This window comes from Carcharhinus amblyrhynchos, chromosome 32 (assembly GCF_965287045.1).
Source record: "Carcharhinus amblyrhynchos chromosome 32, sCarAmb.v2.hapA, whole genome shotgun sequence".
NCBI lineage: Eukaryota > Metazoa > Chordata > Chondrichthyes > Carcharhiniformes > Carcharhinidae > Carcharhinus > Carcharhinus amblyrhynchos.
The window spans coordinates 7968301-7988108 of NC_137355.1; the positions used below are offsets into that span (position 1 = coordinate 7968301).

Consider the following 19808-nt stretch of genomic DNA (forward strand, 5'->3'; position numbering starts at 1 on the left):
TTTATCCAGATTCCTCTTAAATCATCTTTTTAACTTGTCTCAACTATTCCATGTCACAACAAACTCCACATTATATAACAAATCATTGGCTAAAAAAAGTTTTTCTGAAATTCCCTATTGCATTCATTAGTGTCTTACATTTATGGCCTGTAGCTTTGGACTTGTCATGAGTGGGTATAACTTCTCTATGTTCATCCTGTTAAACCCTGTTATAATCTTCTGATGATCTGCAATGTTGTAACATATGGACCATCATTTTGGGTCTAATGCCCCTATTAAAGACAGTAAGATGGGGCCATGCACACGTGTGTACGCACGTGTCTGACACTTGTGTTGTTCAGAAGAATAGCAATTACCTATTAATCCCTCTAACCTATGCATCCCTGGACACTAAGGGGCAATTTCTTAACATGGCCAATCAACCTAACCCGCACATCTTTGGACTGTGGGAGGAAACCGCAGACACGAGGAGAATGTGCAAACTCCACACAGACCATGACCCAAGCCGGGAATCGAACCCAGGACCTTGGAGCTGTGAAGCAGCAGTGCTAACCACTGTGCTACCGTGCCGCCTCTTCATAAACTGTAGAATAATTCTACAGTTTATGATGTTTTGCTCTTTGATATTATGATCGGAATATACTTTTGCACAAATGTTTCTGCTTATCTGAAGGGGCTTGTCAAGTTTTTATCCAATTTTTTTAGATATTATTACAGATTGTACTTACACTATCAAGCAAGCACTTCCACTCTTTTTTCTTCTTTGTTCTTTCAAGGGATATGGGTGTCATTTCACTGGCACCATTTGCAACCCATCCCTACTTGCCCTTGAAAGCAGTTAAGATCAGCCAGATTGCTGTGGGTCTGCGTGTAGTTACATATGGGTCACCCTGGAATAGGATCACACATTGCGTTGACTAAAAAACATTGGTGAGCCAGTTGAATTTTTACCGCAATCAATGAAAGTTGGCATGTTCTCATTTCTGAGACTAGCCTTATAAATCCAGATTTATTAATTGAATTTATATTCCGCCAATTTGAGCTATCTCACTGAAACCCCGTTCATGCCATTCCACTCCTCATGTCAGGACTTCGTGTATGGGATGTGGCTCCTTTGTACTCCTCAATGCTACTGTGTCCTGACTTGCTGTTCGAAGGTGGCAGTGCCGCCCTGGTGTCTGGATCTGTAGGTGGGAGTCTTCCCCTTTTCCATCAAGAATTTAGCATGGCGGGTGCACGCACCAGCGTAATGCAATAGAGGATTGAGTTGATTCATGGAATCCCAGACTGCCTATATTTTCTGTAGTCTCAAGGAGTCTGTGCTCCACATGTAAGCTGATTTTCCAGGTTGCCGCTCCTTTTCCATTATTTTTAGAGAGCTGCTGCTCCTTGAGCCATTAACGGTTCAGGCTGCAGGTGGTGGGGAAATGTGAGACAGGGTGGAATCATTTGACCCAACTGCCTTCCTTTTTACTGCGGTTAGGTCTGTGCCTGGGTGTCCTTGGAAAGAGAGCACATCATATCTTTCTGGCGACATCTGTGACTGGTGGCCCCTGCAGGGGCTGGAATGCATAATCTCCCTTCAAAATAGTATTTTTAATTCAATTTTAACAAGTTTCTTTGTTTTTGTTACAGTGCACATTAAACCAATTAGTCATTAGTTCATTTCTTTAACACTTGTACACTTACGAACATAGAATGAGGCAGTGTGAAGTCAGGAGGTATATACTTGTAATGTTTTAATCTATGAATAAATCTATTACTGGCTCTAGTTTCTTCTTTTGCTGGCTGGCTATCCAGAGGTATAACACAACTATCTGGAATCTTGGCACGTGGCTACAGTACTGAGCTTGATAGACTCAGTGCTTCTGGGAGTCTTGTGGCCAGACTTGGTGCTGCTGTTTGAGATTGGGCTGGGTGGCGGTGGCTGTCACCATGCTGTGTTAAAGTGGTAGTCAGTCACCATGGAAGTGACTGAGCAGAGGCAGAATGGGAAGAGCAGGAAGAGATCGTGGTGCGTTGGTAATGTCACAATGCTAGTAATTCCGAGGTGCAAGTGCTCTGGAGACGCACATTCAACTTCCACCATGGCAGCTGGAGGAATTTAAATTCAATTAATTAAATTCAGTCAATTAAAAAAAATCTGGAGCTGAAAATTAGTTTCAGTCGTGGGGACGATGAAACGCTCACCGTTGTTGTAAAAACACATCTGGTTCACTAATGACCTTTAGCGAGTGACATCTGTCATCCTTACCTGGTCTGACCTACGTGTGGCACCACATTCATAGCAATGTGCTCTCTTAACTGCTCTCCTGGGAAATTAGGGACAGGGAACAAATGCTAGCCTTGCCAGCGATGTCCCCATCTCATAAACAAATCTAAAAATAAGAAGCTGCTGCCAGTGTAGAGCTGTATTGTTGAATGATGCTGTGCGAGGAGGTTTGTCCCAAAATATCTGGCCCTTACTGGAGTTGATGCAGAGTTACAAAGATGTAAGTGAAGGATTAAGAGATTGGGGTTGACATCTTTTGTGTTGGAACAATGACTTGAAAAGAAGAGGCATGGAAACAGGCCCATGTGACCCCAGGTAGCAGAAACACTGGTCCATGTGACCAGGTTTGCAAGAGGAAATGATGTGGCACAGCTGAAGAAAGTTGACCTGGAAGGCCGGATCTGGGAACAGAGATAAAGAGAGAAGTTACTATCGCTGCTTCAGTTTCTTTAAAGGAATTGATTGACCGGACCCAGTGATAAATGCACTGAGATGTTACTGAGTGTTTGGATAAAGACAACTCTGATGGTTCCACACTATCAAATCTCGTGAGCAGAGCTGAGGAGGTTGAGATTGAAATGGTTGAGATTCATAGAATTCGTGAAATGATATAGTGTAGAAAGAGGCTCTTCGGCCTATCGAGTCTGCACCGACCACAATCCCACTCAGGCCCCACCCCCATATCCCTGCATATTTTACCCATAATCCCTCTAACCCACGCATCCCAGGACAATAAGGGGCAATTTTAGCATGACCAATCAACCTAACCTGCACATCTTTGGACTGTGGGAGGAAACCAGAGCACCCGGAGGAAACCCATGCAGACACGAGGAGAATGTGCAAACTTCACACAGACAGTGACCAGAGCCGGGAATCGAACCAGGAGCTGTGAAGCAGCAGTACTAACCACTGTGCTACCGTGCCGCCCCTTCTGCAGAAGGACGTCTTCCTGGCGAAGCCAGTGCCTTTGGAACTCTGGTTGATGAGAAGCTGCTTTCAGATGAGAATTGGTGGCTAATTCCTTGAAGAAAAGGAGCTGGAATTCTACTTGAGGAAGTTCAGAGCTGTGATGGATTTTTTTTTGGCTGAAATTGGAGCCAGTGAATCCAAGAGTTATTTGCTATTTAATGTATAATTTGTCATGAGTATTGTCTGTTAATCCGTGCTTAATTCATGTTTATTTTGGTTGAATTGTTAAAGTAAAAGTCATAAAAAGTGAGATCTTGGTTTTCATGTTGGAGTCATTGATCAATTTGGTCCTTCTGGTTTGTGGGTCTCTTTGAGGATTAGGAGTGAGACATTAGAGAGCGCTGTACTGCCACCTTTCAGATTAAATATTAAACTGCCCTCTCAAGTAGGATTCAAATAATCCATAATGAAGAAATATGGGTTCATTCTCAGTGTCCTGGCCAATATTTTGCTCTCAACCAGAGCAAGTTATTTGGATAAAAGCAAATTACTATGCAAACTAGGATCTGCAATCAATGTTACAAGTTATTTGGTCATCTCTGGATTGCTGTTCATGGGGCTTGCTATGCTGAAATGGCCTGTAATTGTGGTTTTCATGTTCTGGAATCAGATAGCAAAATAAAATTTTGAACAGTTAAAGCACTTTATACGGGAGATTTAGTTTTAAAACAATGGTGGTCAATCTGCAGCCTATGGGCTGCCTATGGTGGCACAGTGGTTAGCACTGCTGCCTCACAGTGCCAAGAACCCAGGTTCAATTTTGGCCTTGGGTGATGGTCTGTGTGGAGTCTGCACATTCTCCCTGTGTCTGCGTGGGTTTCCTCCTGGTGCTCCGGTTTCCTCCCGCAGTCCAAAGATGTGCAACCTGCTAAATTGCCCCTTGTGTCAGGGGAATTGTTGGGGTAAAGGGGTGGAGTTACAGAAATAGGGTCTGGGTGGGATTGTTGTCGGTGCAGGCTCGATGGGCCAAACGACCTCCTTCTGTACTGTAGGGATTCTATGATTTTAATAACTGACGCTCCCAAGCAAGTTTGCCAGATCCAGCTGTTTCCATCTGCCTAGTTTTTTTCCTACTGGTGTGAAATGTATGTAAAGCAAATGAAGTGAGGTGTGTGGTGATTGCACACAACATTGGCTGTGAAAGCTGTGTGCTGCCTCTGCTTCCCATCAAAGTACTTCTACAGTTTAGGCAGCGTGTCCCGCAAAATGTTTAAAGTTTATTTATTTATTCGTTACAAGTGAGCCTTACATTAACACTGCAATAAAGTTACTGTGAAAATCCCCTAGTCACCACACTGTGCCACTTGTTCTGGTCAATGCACCCTAACCAGCTCGTCTTTCAGACGATGGGAGGAAACCAGAGCACCCAGAGGAAACCCATGCAGACCAGGGAGAACGTGCAGACTCTGCACAGACAATGACCCAAGCTGGGAATTGAATCTGGGTCCCTGGCACTGTGAGGCAGCAGTGCTAACCACTGTGTTGCCATGCTGCAATTGTAGGTGTGTAAATGCAGTATTTTCTGTGTTTTTGCCATTTTGAAGTTGGTGACAATTCTGTTATATAAAGATTAAGCATTTTGAATAACTTGTGGAATATTGGGCATATATTAAATGTATTCGATCTTCTTCAAAGGTCATTTGTTAGTAAATATGCCCAATTTCAATCTTCACCGAGATGAAGGAGATCACTCATGACATCCACTTACTGACCTAAGTTACCCATCACTCTTAAAGCCTCCTGGGTCACAGTGTTTAATCATATTGAACACAGGATTCTGTGCAAACTTTATAATGACAGTTGACTTTATTTTATAACCAGTTTAAAGTCTCTTACTGTTTAAATGTGATAAAAGAGTAACTCAAAAGCTGTTGGACACTTGCAGGTGCAGAAAGAACAGGAAACCCTGATATCTCTGAAAGGGAGCTGCTGCCTCATCAGGAAATGATTCTCAAAGCTGGGCTGGAGAAAGCTGTTAAACACAAAGACAAGCTGTTAGAATATGACAAAACCAGGTAAGAGGGCGAGGTGGTGACTGTGACTGCATTGACTGGGGTGGGCACAATAAGAAGTCTCACAATAGCAGGTTAATGTCCAACAGGCTTATTTGGAATCACGAGCTTTTGGAGCGCTGCTTTTTCCTCAGGTGAGTCTTTCTTTTGACACAGACTGGGGTAGCTGAGCTGGACACAGGGGGGCTGAGGTAGCTAAGATGGACACAGGGGGGCTGAGGTAGCTGAGATGGACACAGGGGGGCTGATGAGTCTCACCTGATGAAGAGCCACTCCGAAAGCTCGTGATTGCAAATAAACCTGTTGGATTTTAACCTGGGGTTGTGAGACTTCTTACTATTTCAGATATATTATTGAAACACACGTAAGCATAGCAGCTAACTGCACGTAACCGTTTTCCGTATGGCGTTCGCTTACCAGTCATTTGACCATTAACCCGTAACACAATGATCTGGCTAATAACACACATTTATTGATTTATTGAGGTAATAAAACTTTTATCCCCCATTTGTTTCCCCTCCCCCCCCCCCCCCCCCAACTTTTCTCAATTTTACCCCTCTCTGACCCAGATCCCCTATCTTCAGCTGTCACAACTCATCTTCTGATTTCGGCCTCTCTGCCGTTTGGTCATTCACACCTTCTATTCTCTCCCTGGACTGTCATTAGCACCTCTTAGCCTTTACCCCTGGTTTCTGTGGCTATGAATCATCTTTCATTCACTCGCCCAACAGTATAAATATTCCCACTTTCTATGCCTTTTAGCTTTGACAGAGGGTCATCTGGACTCGAAACATCAACTCTTTTCTCTCCTTACAGATGCTGCCAAACTTGCTGAGATTTTCCAGCATTTTCTCTTTTGGTTTCAGATCTCAGCACCTACAGTAATTTGTTTCTGATAAAGCTTAGTTATGTGAGCTCTAGTTAGGCTGCATCTGAAACCTTGTGCTGTTTTTGGCACTGCACTGCAAAATGGCCTTCGAGCGAGTGCATGTGGAATGGTTCTAGGTTAAAATAATTAAATGATGAGGACAGGTTGCCTGCGCAAGGTTTGTATTTCCTTACAGAAAATATTAAAAGTGAATTTTAAAAAACATTCATTTGTGGGACATGTCGCTGGCTGGCCAGCATTTAATTCCCATCTCTATATGCCCTTAGAAGGTGGGTGAAGTAAAGTTTGTTTATTAGTCACAAGTAAGGCTTACGTTAATGCTGCAATGTGGAAATCCTCTAGTCACCACACTCTGGTGTCTGTTTAGGCCCTCTAAGGGAGAATTTAGCATGGTCAATGCACCTAACCAGCATGTCTTTCAGACTGTGGGAGGAAACTGGAGCACCCAGAGGAAATCCACGCAGACACGGGGAGAACGTGCAGACTCACACAGACAATGACCCAAGCTGGGTCCCTGGTGCTGTGAGGCAGCAGTGCTAACCACTGTGTCACCATGTTAAGTGGCTGTACATTATGCATTCTTTGTTGGTATCTAGATTTCCTCTATATACACGTCTCCTGAAATTCTTACATCTTTCATGACATGAATAGTGCAGCTTCAGTCATTTGTAAGCAAGTACTTTCCAAACAGATGGTGCTTGTATGAGCAACCATTTCCCAAACCTGCCATTTGCTGGGCCCACCCTCCCTATGTCTACTTTGTTCTTTGAGACATCCAGCTACTGATGACAGTTGCCAGGCTGAAAATGCTTTTAGACTAACAGCAACACCCTTGTGACTGCTGTCGATTAGCAAAAAAAAAAGCAGCTTAAAATAGGTAATCGTGGCAGTCACTTTTAGCAAGCCCTCGCAATTCTGTATTTGCTTCAGGAAGCAGAGATACAAGAGCAGATCTAATGACTGTAATTGTAAAAGCAGCTTGGGTATTCTGTATTGATTCTCCTCTGTACTGGTTTCCCATGAGAAGAAGCAACAGAATGAAATTTGGAGGCGGAGGAGTAATCCATCATCTGTTGTGTGTGTATGAACCCTCCTCACTATTATTGAGGTTGTCATTTTAATGGGACTTTTTCACTCAGACTATGCCTGAAGAAGTAGTTTTGCCCCTTAAGTGTTCCCTGTCTAGAGAGGAGGGTTGAATAACATTCAGTCCTTGTGTCGACAACTGACAGCCAGTCCAGGATATAGGTTAGGGCACCGAGGGTGGGTTGGAAAATGAGGCAGTAGTGGAAGAATAATAAGTGAAGAGAGCACTCAGTATAGCACATGCCTCCACCATCCTGCATTAACTCAAACATATTACATTGCTCTTCCATGAAGGTTCTCCCTGCCTGTTTAATGCTTTGTAACTATAAAGCTTCCATAATACTGAGGAGGTTTCAGGCCATCTGCATCCAACATCTGGCTGGCACGGTGGTAAGGTGGTTAGCACTGAACATAAGAACATAAGAAATAGGAGCAGGAGTAGGCCATCTAGCCCTTTGAGCCTGCCCCGCCATTCAATAAGATCATGGCTGATCTGAAGTGGATCAGTTTCACTTTCCCGCTTTCTCCCCATAACCCTTAATTCCCCTGTCTATCAGAAACCTATCTACCCGTGATTTTAATATGTTTAGCGAGGCAGCCTCCACCACTTCAACGGGCAGAGAATTCCAGAGATTCACCACCCTTTGAGTGAAGAAGTACCTCCTCAACTCCGATCTAAACTGCCCCCCTCTTGAGGCTGTGTCCTCTAGTCCTGCTATCTTTTCTAACTGGGAAGAATCTCTCTACCTCTACCCTATCCACCCCCTTCATTATCGTATACGTCTCTATAAGACCCCCCCTCATCTTTCTAAACTCCAACGAGTACAGACCCAGTCTATTTAGTCTCTTTTCATAGGCCAACCCCCTCATCTCCGGTATCAGCTGAGTGAACCTCCTCTGCACTCCCTCCAAGGCCAAGATATCCTTCCGCAAGTGCAGCGACCAAAACTGCACACAATACTCCAGCTGCCACCTCACAGTGACCCGAGTTCACTTCCTGGCTTGAGTCTCTGTCGTGTGTGAAATCTGCACGTTCTCCCCGTGTGTGGGATCCTTAACTATGTTGGCTGTTTTTCCAAGGCAACGGGAAGTGTAGACAGAGTCAATGGATGGGAGGCTGGTTTGAGTGATGGACTGGGCTACATTCGCAACCCTTTGTAGTTTTTTTGCAGACTTGGACAGAGCAGGAGCCGTAGTTTGAACAATGGCTGCACGGGTAGATAGAGAAGCTTGGCAGGCTGGATGTGGTCTGTGGGCCACGTGTTGCACAACCAGCATACGTGGGGCATGTGATCAAAATCTCAGTTTAAGATTTGAGTTTTGAAGTGCCTTAGAGTAGAGGAAGTCAGAGCTTGAGGAAGGGAGTTACAGAGTTTGACACCTCACTAGCTGAAGGCACAACTACCCAGACTGGAGCAGTGGAAATCAGGAATGTGCAAGAGGCCAGAAATGGAGTGCAGGTATCGCAGAAGATCATCGGCTTGAAAGTGGTGACTGAGAAATGGGCAAGCAGGGCTGTGGATTGATTTGAGAGCAAGAATAAGAATTTAAAATGTTGTATTGGAGCTGGACCGGGAGCTGATGTGTGTCAGACATCACATGGGTGATGATGATGTGGTGTTGTACTTGCATGCTGCAAATACTTGAAGGTGAATCTTGCGACCATTTTCAATCCTGCTGAACTAATTGGCTTCGTTTGTGTTTTTCAGCGTTCGGCGTACCCAGGTCATTGATGATGAATCAGATTACTTTGCTGCAGACTCCAACCAGTGGCTTTCCAAACAGGAGCGAGAGGCGTTACGCAAAAGAGAAGAAGAATTAAGGGAGTTACGGCATGCATCCCGTCGAACGCAACAGATCACGATAGACTTTGCTGGAAGAAGGATCCTTGAGGATCAAGGGTCTTTGGATCAGTATTACAGCAGGTTTGTGTGGAATACAGCTTGCCTTTAAAAGCTTCCTTGAAAACTTTGACATTGCTGAGTGAGTACATGAGCTCTATGGGTCAATTTTAGCCCAGTTTGTGCTGAATTAACTGATCTAAGCTGGAGTGGGAGTAGGCACTCTTATAATCAGGTTTCAAACCATTGGTTAGAAAGGGTAAAATTGAATTGACTCCCAGTCCTGATTTCCCTTCAGAGCAAGGTACTCTACCCCATCGATGTGAGGCACCAATTTCAGTTTATTCTCTCATTCGCAGAGCTGGTAAACAAATTTCAGAAACATGGGAGAAAGGAGCAGGAGGAGGCCATTCGGCCCTTTGAGCCTCCTCTGCCATTCATCATGATCATGGCTGATCGTCCAACTCAGTAGCCTAATCCTGCTTTCTCCCCGTACCCTTTGATCCCATTCGCCCCAAGAGCTATATCTAGCCGCCTCTTGAATACATTCAATGTTTTAGCAGATAAGGCATTGCGACTGTTTGTTGCTATTAATCAAAAAGACAAAACAACCATGAATTAATTTATTAGCTTACTTTCCCACCACCAGATTGAAGACTGAATGAGTGAGATACCTGGCGTAGTTATTGCTTACACAAGTTGTCCATGTCTGCCTGCACAATGTCCATCTGTCGAGTGTAATTTTGATTTTTGTCTTGACGTTTTTCATTCTTGGAAAAAACTGTTTGCAACCATGTGAACTGCCAAACAGTGCAATGAAATGAAGGGCATGTTATGATAGATTTGGCTAAGCCTCTGAGGGAACATATTGACTGTAAAATGTCAGAAGCTCACGCACTGAGAAGGCTCCCTTCAGATCACTGTCATTTTGGATCTCAGTTAGTTCCAGTTGGAGCATGTCGTGAGCATCAGTTCCAAATGGAGCTGCAAACAGCTTCAGTTCATCACAGGGTTCCTGGAAACCTGCAAATCTTTGTTTGAATTAATCTCTCAGGCTGTCGATCAGTGCAGAATACTGTTGGAGGTTTGCTACATCAACGTGCCTTATTGATAGCATTGTGAAAGAGACCATTCTCTTCATAATCAACTGTTTCTGAATCAATTCTATCTTCTGAATGAACGCTTGGACACGCTCATCCATTTTGTTGACAAATTGATCCTTTCCTTGTAGCCTCTCGCTCCCGTCTCCCAGATGCTTGGGTGATGTCAAATAAAAATACCATTAGGGCAATCATACTCAAAAATAGCAGAGTGTTGTTTCCGGCGAGCAAATCCAGTGTATTTACTTCCAGAGAAATCAGCCAGTTTTCTCTCCAGATCGGTGACACTCTGCCAAAAATAAATCAAGGGGGGTGTGTTTCATGCCGTCATGCAGTGGGGGCAGGGCCTAAACATGCTGGCAAAACCTGGCTGCACAGAGATCTATACTCACTTTTGGGGGGAGGGGCACAACATGTGGCACAGTGGCTAGCACTGCTGCCTCACAGCAGCTGGGACTTGGGTTTGATTCCTGACTTGGGTCATTGTCTGTGTGGAGTTTGCATGTTCTCCCCATATCCACGTGGGTTTCCTGCAGGTGCTCTGGTTTCCTCCCACACTCCAAAGGTGTGTGGGTCAGGTGGATCGATCATGTTAAATTGCCCCTTAGTGTCAGGGGGACTAGCTAGAGTGAATGCATCTGGTTATGGGGATAGGGGCCTGGGTGGGATTGAGGTCGGGGCAGACTTGATGGGACGAAAGGCCTCCTTCTGCACTGTAGAGATTGTGTGGAAAAAGTTCATGTCTAGGTGAACCTGTTGTAAATGGCAGCAGCAAGCTGGGGCCCACTGAATATCTGGTGAGGGGCTAAAGTCAGGGAGAGAGTCGCTAATGATTAAAATGAGCTTTCTGTGGTCCCGCAACATGTTTCACACCACTCCACCGAGGAGGGGCCGGGAAGATCAGAACTCGGAAACTCACCGGCTCGAATTGCGCTCTGGAATTTGAGCATACTTGGCCATTCTCACAGACGGGGAGTGCGGACTCAAAATCACCTCTCAAGTCATTCAATCACTTAGCATTGTCACATGAAGCTTACATCTTTTTTCTTGTTTGTCATCGATGTTTTTATTTCTTTAAGGAGTCACCTCAATCTTGCTAAAGTTTAAAGTTTATTAGTATCACAAGCAGATTTACATTAACACTGCAATAAGTTACTGTGAAAATCCACTAGTCGCCATACGTCTGCGCCTGTTTGGGTACACTGAGGGAGAATTTAGTATGGTCAATGCATCTAACCAGCTGGTGTAGCCTCCATGCTGAGCCAGTGGAACATGGCTGAAGTAAAAGACAACATTGTGGTCTGACTGTACCTCTGTCAGGAAAACTTGGAACTGTCTGTATTCAATCCCTTGGACCTAATGGAATTGACTGTTTAAAAACAACCTTTTCCATCATGTGTTTCATCTGTAGGGTCTTTGCACACATTTGTCCTCAGTGAATATGGCAGTGATGTGCAGTGACTTAATGAGGCACTGATTTACTTATTAGACTAATGAATCCATAAGGAGTAGAAATAGACCATTTGACCCATCAAGTCTCTCCTCCATTCAATGAGATTGTGGCTGATGTGATTTGATAATCATGCGGAGGTGCCAGTGTTGGACTGGGGTGGGCACAGTAAGAAGTCACAACACCAGGTTTAAGTCCAACAGGTTTATTTGGTATCATGAGCTTTCGAAGTGCTGCTCCTTCATCAGGTGAGTCAGTTTCTTCTGAGGAGGTCGGTTTTTTGCTGTGGCACTTTGGAACTGTTGATCAAGGCGGCTTTCATGACACATGACAATGCATAGTCACTGAGCAGAGACTGATAGCCAAATTCCGCACATGAGGACGGCCTCAATCGGGATCTTGGGTTCATGTCACACTATCTGTAATCCCCATGACTTGCCTGGAGTTGCAAAATCTCACTAAGTGTCCTGGCTGGAGACGATACACATCTCTTTAACCTGTGCTTAACCCTCTGTCCACTCTCACTGTCTGCACCTTTAAGACTTGATTACCTGTAAAGAATCGCACTCCAACCATTATTTTGTAAATTGAGTTTGTGTCTTTATATGCCCTGTTTGTGAACAGAACTCCCACTTACCTGATGAAGGGGCAGCGCTTTGAAAGCTAGTGGCTTTTGCTACCAAATAAACCTGTTGGACTTTAACCTGGTGTTGTGAGACTTCCATCTATCTATGATAGAAGGCAGTGTGTTGGGATAAGAGGGGCATTTTCAGAATGGCAACCTGTAACTAGTGAAGTGCCACAGGGATCAATGCTGGGCCCCAGTTGTGGCCACAATTTACAATGACTTGGACGAGCGGAAATGAATATACTATTGCCAAGTTTGTGGATGACAGAAAAATCGGTAGGATGTCAAGTGGTGAGGATGACAGAGTACAGAGGGATATGGACAGATTAAGTGAGTGGGCAAAAACTTGGCAGTTGGAATATAATGTAGGAAAAAGTGAAGTTATGCACTTTGGTAGGAAGAATAAAGGGGATGCGATGGCCTTGTGGTATTATCAGTCGTCCATTAATCCAGAAACTCATCTAATGTTCTGGGGACTCTGGTTCAAATCCCCCCATGGCAGATGGTGGAATTTGAATTCAATAAAAAAAACTCTGGAATGAAGGTTCTACTGATGATGATGAAATCATTGCCAATTGTCAGAAAAATCCATCTGGTTCCCTAGTGTCCTTTAGGGAAGGAAATTTGCCGTCCTTACCTGGTCTGACTTGCATGTAACTCCAGAGCCACAGCAACATGGTTGACTCTCAACTACCTGCTGAACAAGGGCAACCAGCAAATGTTGGCCAGCCAGTGCCGCCCATATCCTATGAATGAATGAAAAAGAAGTAAAAGAATTGAGCATTATTTAAAGGGAGAAAGAATGAAGAACAGGGATTTGGATGGACTTGAGCATAAATCATAAAAAGCTGGCATGCAAGTTCAGCAGGTAATTGAAAAAGGCAAATGGAATGTTGTCCTTTATTTCACAAAGAACAAAGAACAACCCAGCACGGGAAACAGGCCCTTCGGCCCAACGAGCCCGCGCCGCCGCATCACCCTACACCTATTCTACCCTGCGTGTCTACGACTGGAACCCCTAACTTAGCCAGATTCAGGGGAGAATAGTGTCAATTTGGTAAGACCAATCAGCCTAAGAGTACATCTTTGGGGTGTGGGAGGAAACCGGAGCGCCCGGAGGAAACCCACGCAACCACAGGGAGAATGCACAAACTCCCACAGACACAGGCCCAAATCCATGTATCTGCACAGCTAGCAGTGCTGGTCACCGAGCTGTTGCGGCGCCCGTCTACCAGTCCAGGATCAAGCACATACACCGACACGAAGTACTAGGCCACTCCCGGAACCGCCAAGAGCAGCCCACGCACGACCCACCGTGTGCATGCCCCTCGTTTGACAACGAGGTGGACCTCCACCTGCGGAATAAAAAGACAAAGACGTTAATTTACAAATCTGCATTTCCGGTGTCTCCCGAGGTTCTGACCTTATTTAATAGCCCCTACTATAACCCTCCATCCTCGTTTCACTCATGTGTCTATCTAACTGAACCTTAAACGAGTCCAACGTTCCTGCCTCCACCACCCTACTCGGTAGCGCGTTCCATACCCCCACTACTCTCTGCGTAAAGAACCTTCCTCTCACTTCCAAATTATACCTCTCCCCCCTCACCCTTAAATCATGACCTCTCGTGTTTGTACCCAGTCTAGGGAGCAGTCTCTCACTATTAACTCTATCTATTCCCTTCAGTATCTTATATACCTCTATCATGTCCCCCCTCAATCTCCGCCTTTCCAAGGAGAAAAGTCCCAGTTTCTCCAACCTTTCCTCGTAACCCAGCCCCTCCATTCCAGGCAACATCCTGGTAAACCTCCTCTGCACCCTCTCCAGAGACTCCACGTCCTTCCGGTAGTAAGGTGACCAGAACTGGACGCAGTACTCCAAATGCGGTCTAACCAATGTTCTATACAACAGAAGCATTAGATGGCAGCTTTTATACTCTATACCCCTTCCTATAAAGGCTAGCATTCCATAAGCCTTCCTAACAACCTTCTCCACTTGTGTTGCAACCTTCATGGATTTGTGAACCTGCACTCCCAGGTCCCTCTGTATTTCTATACTCCTAATCTGTCTACCTTTTATCTCATAGCTCCTCTCTGCATTATTCCTTCCGAAATGCATCACCTCGCATTTGTCAGGATTAAATTCCATCTGCCACCTATCCGCCCAATGCACCAACCTATCTATATCCTGTTGTATCACCTGATTTTCCACTTCAGTACCCGCCAACCCTGCCATCTTGGTGTCATCTGCAAACTTGCTGATCGCACCACCTACGCCCTCTTCCAAGTCATTTCAAAGGGAATGGAGTATAAAAGTAGGAAAGTGGAGTTAAGGGTTATATCAGATTTGTCATGATCTCGGTGAATGGCGGAGCAGACTCGATGGGCTGTACAAGGAACTTGTTAGACTACACCTAGAATGCTGAGAACTTTTTTGATTCCCTTTTCTAAGGAAATATATACTGACATTGGAGGCAGCCCAGAGAAGGTCCACTAGGTTGATCCCACATTGAATGATATGAGGAGAGGTTGAGTAAGTTGGACCTGTACTCATTGGAATTTCGAAGAATGAAGGGTGACCTAATTGAGACATACAGTATCCCCGGAGGGGGGTTTGGCAGGGTAGATGCTGAGTGGTTGCTTCCACTTGTGCGAAAGTCTAGGACCAGAGGGCACAATCTCTGAGTAAGAGGTTGCCTATTTCAGACAGAGATGAGGAGGAATTTCTTCTGAGGGGAGTGAATCTGTGGAGTTCTTCCATGTAGAGGCTGGGTCATTAAGTATGTTCAAGGGTGAGATAGACAGATTTTTAATCAGTAAGGAAATCAAGTGTCATGAGGATAAGGTGGGAAAGTGGAGTTAAGGGTTATATCAGATTTGTCATGATCTCGGTGAATGGCGGAGCAGACTCGATGGGCTGAATAGCCTCCTCCTGCTTCTACATCTTATGGTGTTAATGTCTCACTTTTTGAAAATTTGCTCATGGGGTTCGCTGGCTAGGCCAGCACTTTTTGTCCATTACTTGCTGCCTTTGAAAAGGTAGTGGTGAGTTGTTTCTTGAACTGTTGCAGTCCATATGGTGTAGGTATATTGACAGTATTGTTCGGGCGAGAGTTCCAGGATTTTAACCCAGCAACAGTGAAGGAACAGCAATATATTTCCAAGTCAGGACAGTGAGTGGCCTGGAGGGAAACCTGCAGGTAATGATGTTCCCATGCATCTGCTGCCCTTGTCTTCTTGGTGGTTGTGATCAAAGGCTTGGAAGGTGCTGTTGAAGGAGCATTAATGAATTGCTACACTACATCTTGTGAAGGATGCACACACCGCTACCTCTGTGTCTCAGTGGTGGAGAGAGTGCATACTTAAGGAATGCTGATCACATGAGTTGCTTTGTCCTGGTCTTGTGTGTTGTTGGAGCTGCACTTGTCCAGGCAACTAAGAGTATTCCATTACACTCCTGATTTGTGGCTTGTGGCTTGGTGCACAGGCTTTGGGAAGTCAGTAGGTTGAGTTACTTGCTGCAGAATTCCCAGCCTCTGATCTGTTTTTGGAACCACAGTATTTACGTCATTGATCTAGTTCAGTTTCTGGTCAATGGTAACGCCCAAGATGCCCAACAGACAGCACCTCTGACAATGCAGCACCTCCTCAGCCTTGAGTTTTGTCACCTAGTCCTGCAGTGGTACAACCTGACTCCGAGTTGAATGCTACCAACAGAACCATGGCTGATGCAACAAAATCTTTGCATTTCTGAGCTTCTTCATTGATTAATTTTCTTCCTTTCTGAATTATACATCAGTGGGAGATCTATTACAAAACCATGGTTCGTGGTAAACCTAGAAGTAGAATGAGCATGATTGTCCTGAGCATCAATAATCTCTCTACTCCTCAAACTGATTAGGAAAGGCGCATTCATTTTCCATCTAAGATTACACATAGATGCATCCTAATACCAATGCATTTGTGGGTAATTTCTCTTCCTTCTCCTTGATTTGCTACTGGTATAAATCAGGGTAGTCTGCATACTATTTCTCACCTGTTAGCCCCGTATATAATGTGTTGAAATTGCAGCTGTACGAGCAATAAATGAACAAGTTAAGTCAGCACGTTAAAGGTTGTATGTAGAACAATAGAACAGCATGATGGGCCACTTGATTGATTAATTTCCAGATTCATCCACAGCTCAGTTGCTTTAACCGGGCATTTTAGCTGCTTTTTGGATTGCTACATAAAATCCATAAGAGGGAGATCGAAGATAGATGTCCCTTTCATGGTAGGAGATTACTTACTTTTTCAACAAAAAGGATGGGGAGTGCTTTGAACTGACAGTGATGTAGTTTTTAACCTCTACTGTAATTCTTGGGTCATTAGTGCAGCAGTTGTTATAAGGTGATGTGGTTTCGAGACAATTTACAGAGATACCATAATAGCATTCGGAGTATATATTGATTTGAAATGACTGATGGTCTGGGATACTTAATTTTAGATTGTGATGGTTTGAGGTGCAATTACCTTTAATTCTCTTTTACAGCAGGCATCATTCCTTCAGGGTGAGCAATGAATGAGCACACAAACTTGCACTATGAGTATATATTGACAAGCTCCTTCTGTAATGGGCCCTTGGGATGGCAGTGCAGTGGAATTTACTCTTTTGTGTTTCAGAATTGATTCTGCATCATTGGAGTATCAGTGAGACGGCACGGGTTGTGATTTTATTTCCACGGAATCACACAGCACTGAAAGAGGCCATTTGTCTACCATGCATGTCGTGTCTCTGTGGAAGAACTATCCATTTAGTCCCATTCCTGTGCCCCTCCCCTGTAGTTTCTGGCATCTAGATTGTCCTTACTGTGCTCCATTGGACCAGCACCCCAGAAGCTGTGGGCAGGGTTTATATATGCCTCCCTGGACAGTGATGCAAAAACAATGTATCTTCTTTAACTGGGTATTGACAACTCCAATGCCTGCGGTTCTGCCTCACTTTATCTTGAAATACTGCTGCTCATGTCAGCAGCACTGACTGGAAATTGCAGGATGAGATTTAATTACCATGAGGTTGCAGTATCTGTTGTGAATGCGCGGGGAAAGTTACTTTCCTGACCCACTGTGGCTGATGGTGCATGCTTTCCAGAGTGAAGTTGTAGCACTTCCTGCTTCCTAAATGATTCAATAAGAAGTCTCACAACACCAGGTTAAAATCCAACAGGTTTATTTGGAATCATGAGCTTTCAGAACGCTGCTCCTTCATCAAGTCAGTGACTCACCTGATGAAGGAGCAGCGTTCTGAAAGCTCGTGATTCCAAATAAACCTGTTGGACTTTAATCTGGTGTTGTGAGACTTCTTACTGCGCCCACCCCAATCCAACACTGGCATCTCCACATCATATCTGATCCAAGACCAGGTATTACTATGGAGTGTGCTCAAGTGTTGCTGAACTATATCCATCGCCCATTCCTGACATATTTGGTGTTCTTGTCCTTTGGATACCAGGGTCACTTGTGTCATATTTATGCTTTGCTTTTAAAACAGACTGGATGACCTTGTACAAGAAATGAAGGCTAGTTCACAGAACAACGCTTCTGGCACGCAGGCTGAATGGAACAAGCAGCAGCAACAGTTAGGGGAATTGGTCAACCCCAGCATGATTCAATCTCCTCCCATTGTAAGTATTAACTACCCAAGTCCAACTGAATGATTAGTCTTGCTCAATGTATCGGACATCTAAAATGACCATCTCTGGCAAGTATTATTCTGTGGTAAGAGGCAGCATTGCTACTTGAACGACAATAGGTCATGAAACCAATGTAAGAACTGAGGGATACTTCAGTTATTCTTGTGTTTGGAGATTCCACACGTGATTGTAAATATTATCTGCAGCAATATAGTAAAATGGTGCATTTTGTCTTTGCTGGAACAAATTTAAACCTGTGAATCTGGCTGAACAGATTAAGATGATCAAGTGATACCACACCTAAGGGGCTGTTTGGCTATGCTGGCTCTTTCCACTAATCCTGTTGTTTCCCCATTGCCCTACAAATTCATTCCTTGCATGAGCAAACAATGCTTTATCTTTTGATAAGGATAAGGAAGATTCTCATCAGGGTGGAGTGAAGAAAGTCACAGAATAGTACAACACAAAAGGAGGCAATTTGAATCTGTACTGACACTTTCAAAGAGGAATCCATTTATCGCACCCTTCCCTTCTGCTCGTCTCCCATGTCTGATGGAATTTTCTTTACTCATATAGATATCTACCCAGTTCCCTTTGGGAAACTATTACTGAATCTGCACCCACAGCCCCATTAGGCAATGCCTTCCAAATCCGATCCATTGTTGACTTAAAAACATTTTTCCTCATGTCACATGTGGCTCTTTTGCCAATCAGCTTAAATCTGGGACATCTCTCTGATCATTGGCCATTCTGCCTCGAAACGTTGGTTCTACTCTCTCTGCACAGATGCTGTCTGAGATTTTCCAGCATTTTCTATTTTTGTTGCGCTCTGGCCATTGATCCTGCAACTACTGGGAACAATTTTTCTTAATTTGCTTTATCTCAACCTCTCGTCATTTTAATCTCTTCCATCTAATCTCCTCTGAGTCTTCTATGTTCTGAGGAAAATAACTCTGGCTTCTCCAGTCTACCTACATAACAGAAATTCCTCGAGCCTGGAAGGCATCTAGTAATTCTCATCTGAAATCCCTGCACAACCTGATAATCATTGGCACAGTGGAGATAGGTGGTGTGCGTCAAAAGTGAGAGGGAAGGTAGAAGCGGTTGCAAAGACAACATTCATTTTGGGTGCATTGAATATGGAAGTTTGGAAATAATGCAGAATCCGCTCAAGGCAGTAGCTAGGCTGTAGTTACAGCACTGGGTACACTATTGTAAGAAAGCCTTTAAGACAATTGGAAGGGCAAAGCCAAGGTTCATCAGAAACATAAGAACTAGAGGTTGTAATTAATGGAAGAAGACATGGGGGAAATACAGAATACTCCTTAAAAGGAGGATAAGCTCGAATGGGGGTGCCTAAAATGATGAAACTGTTTGTGAGGGTAGAATCATACAATGATAGAATCCCTACAGTGCAGAAAGAGGCCATTCGGCCCATTTGAGTCTGCACTGACCACAATCCCACCCAGGCCCTATCCCCATAACCCCATTCATTTACTCCGCTAATCCCCCCGACACCAAGGGGCAATTTAGCATGGCCAGTCCATCTAACTGCATATCTTTGGACTGGGAGAAAACCAGAGCACCCGGAGGAAACCCACACAGACACCGGGCAAATGTGCAGACTCTGCTCAGATAGTGACCTAAGCCGGGAATCGAACCCAAGTCACAGGTGCTGTGAGGCAGCAGTGCTAACCACTGTGCCACAGTGTTACCTCTAGACAGTGAAAGATTCTTCCTGTTCGTTGGTGAAGTTTTAATCTGGGATGTTGGCTTGGATTATTCCGGGGGGAACCATAGGAAGCTGGAATAATTATTTCCATGCTGTGTGTGGAATGCTTTTATCACAAATGGTAATGGAGACAAATGTCATTTTACACTTAGGTACAG

At 44.4% G+C, this 19808-nt stretch overlaps 1 protein-coding gene across 1 annotated transcript in view; it reads left to right on the plus strand.

Moving 5' to 3' along the window:
• trip4 (thyroid hormone receptor interactor 4) overlaps positions 1–19808 on the plus strand; it is a 125214-nt gene that overhangs the window by 25186 nt on the left and 80220 nt on the right. The window contains exons 6-8 of the mRNA XM_080216153.1: positions 5127–5256; positions 8938–9153; positions 17777–17909. Coding sequence (XP_080072279.1) covers positions 5127–5256; positions 8938–9153; positions 17777–17909 — 479 coding nt within the window. The remainder of the gene's footprint in view (positions 1–5126; positions 5257–8937; positions 9154–17776; positions 17910–19808) is intronic.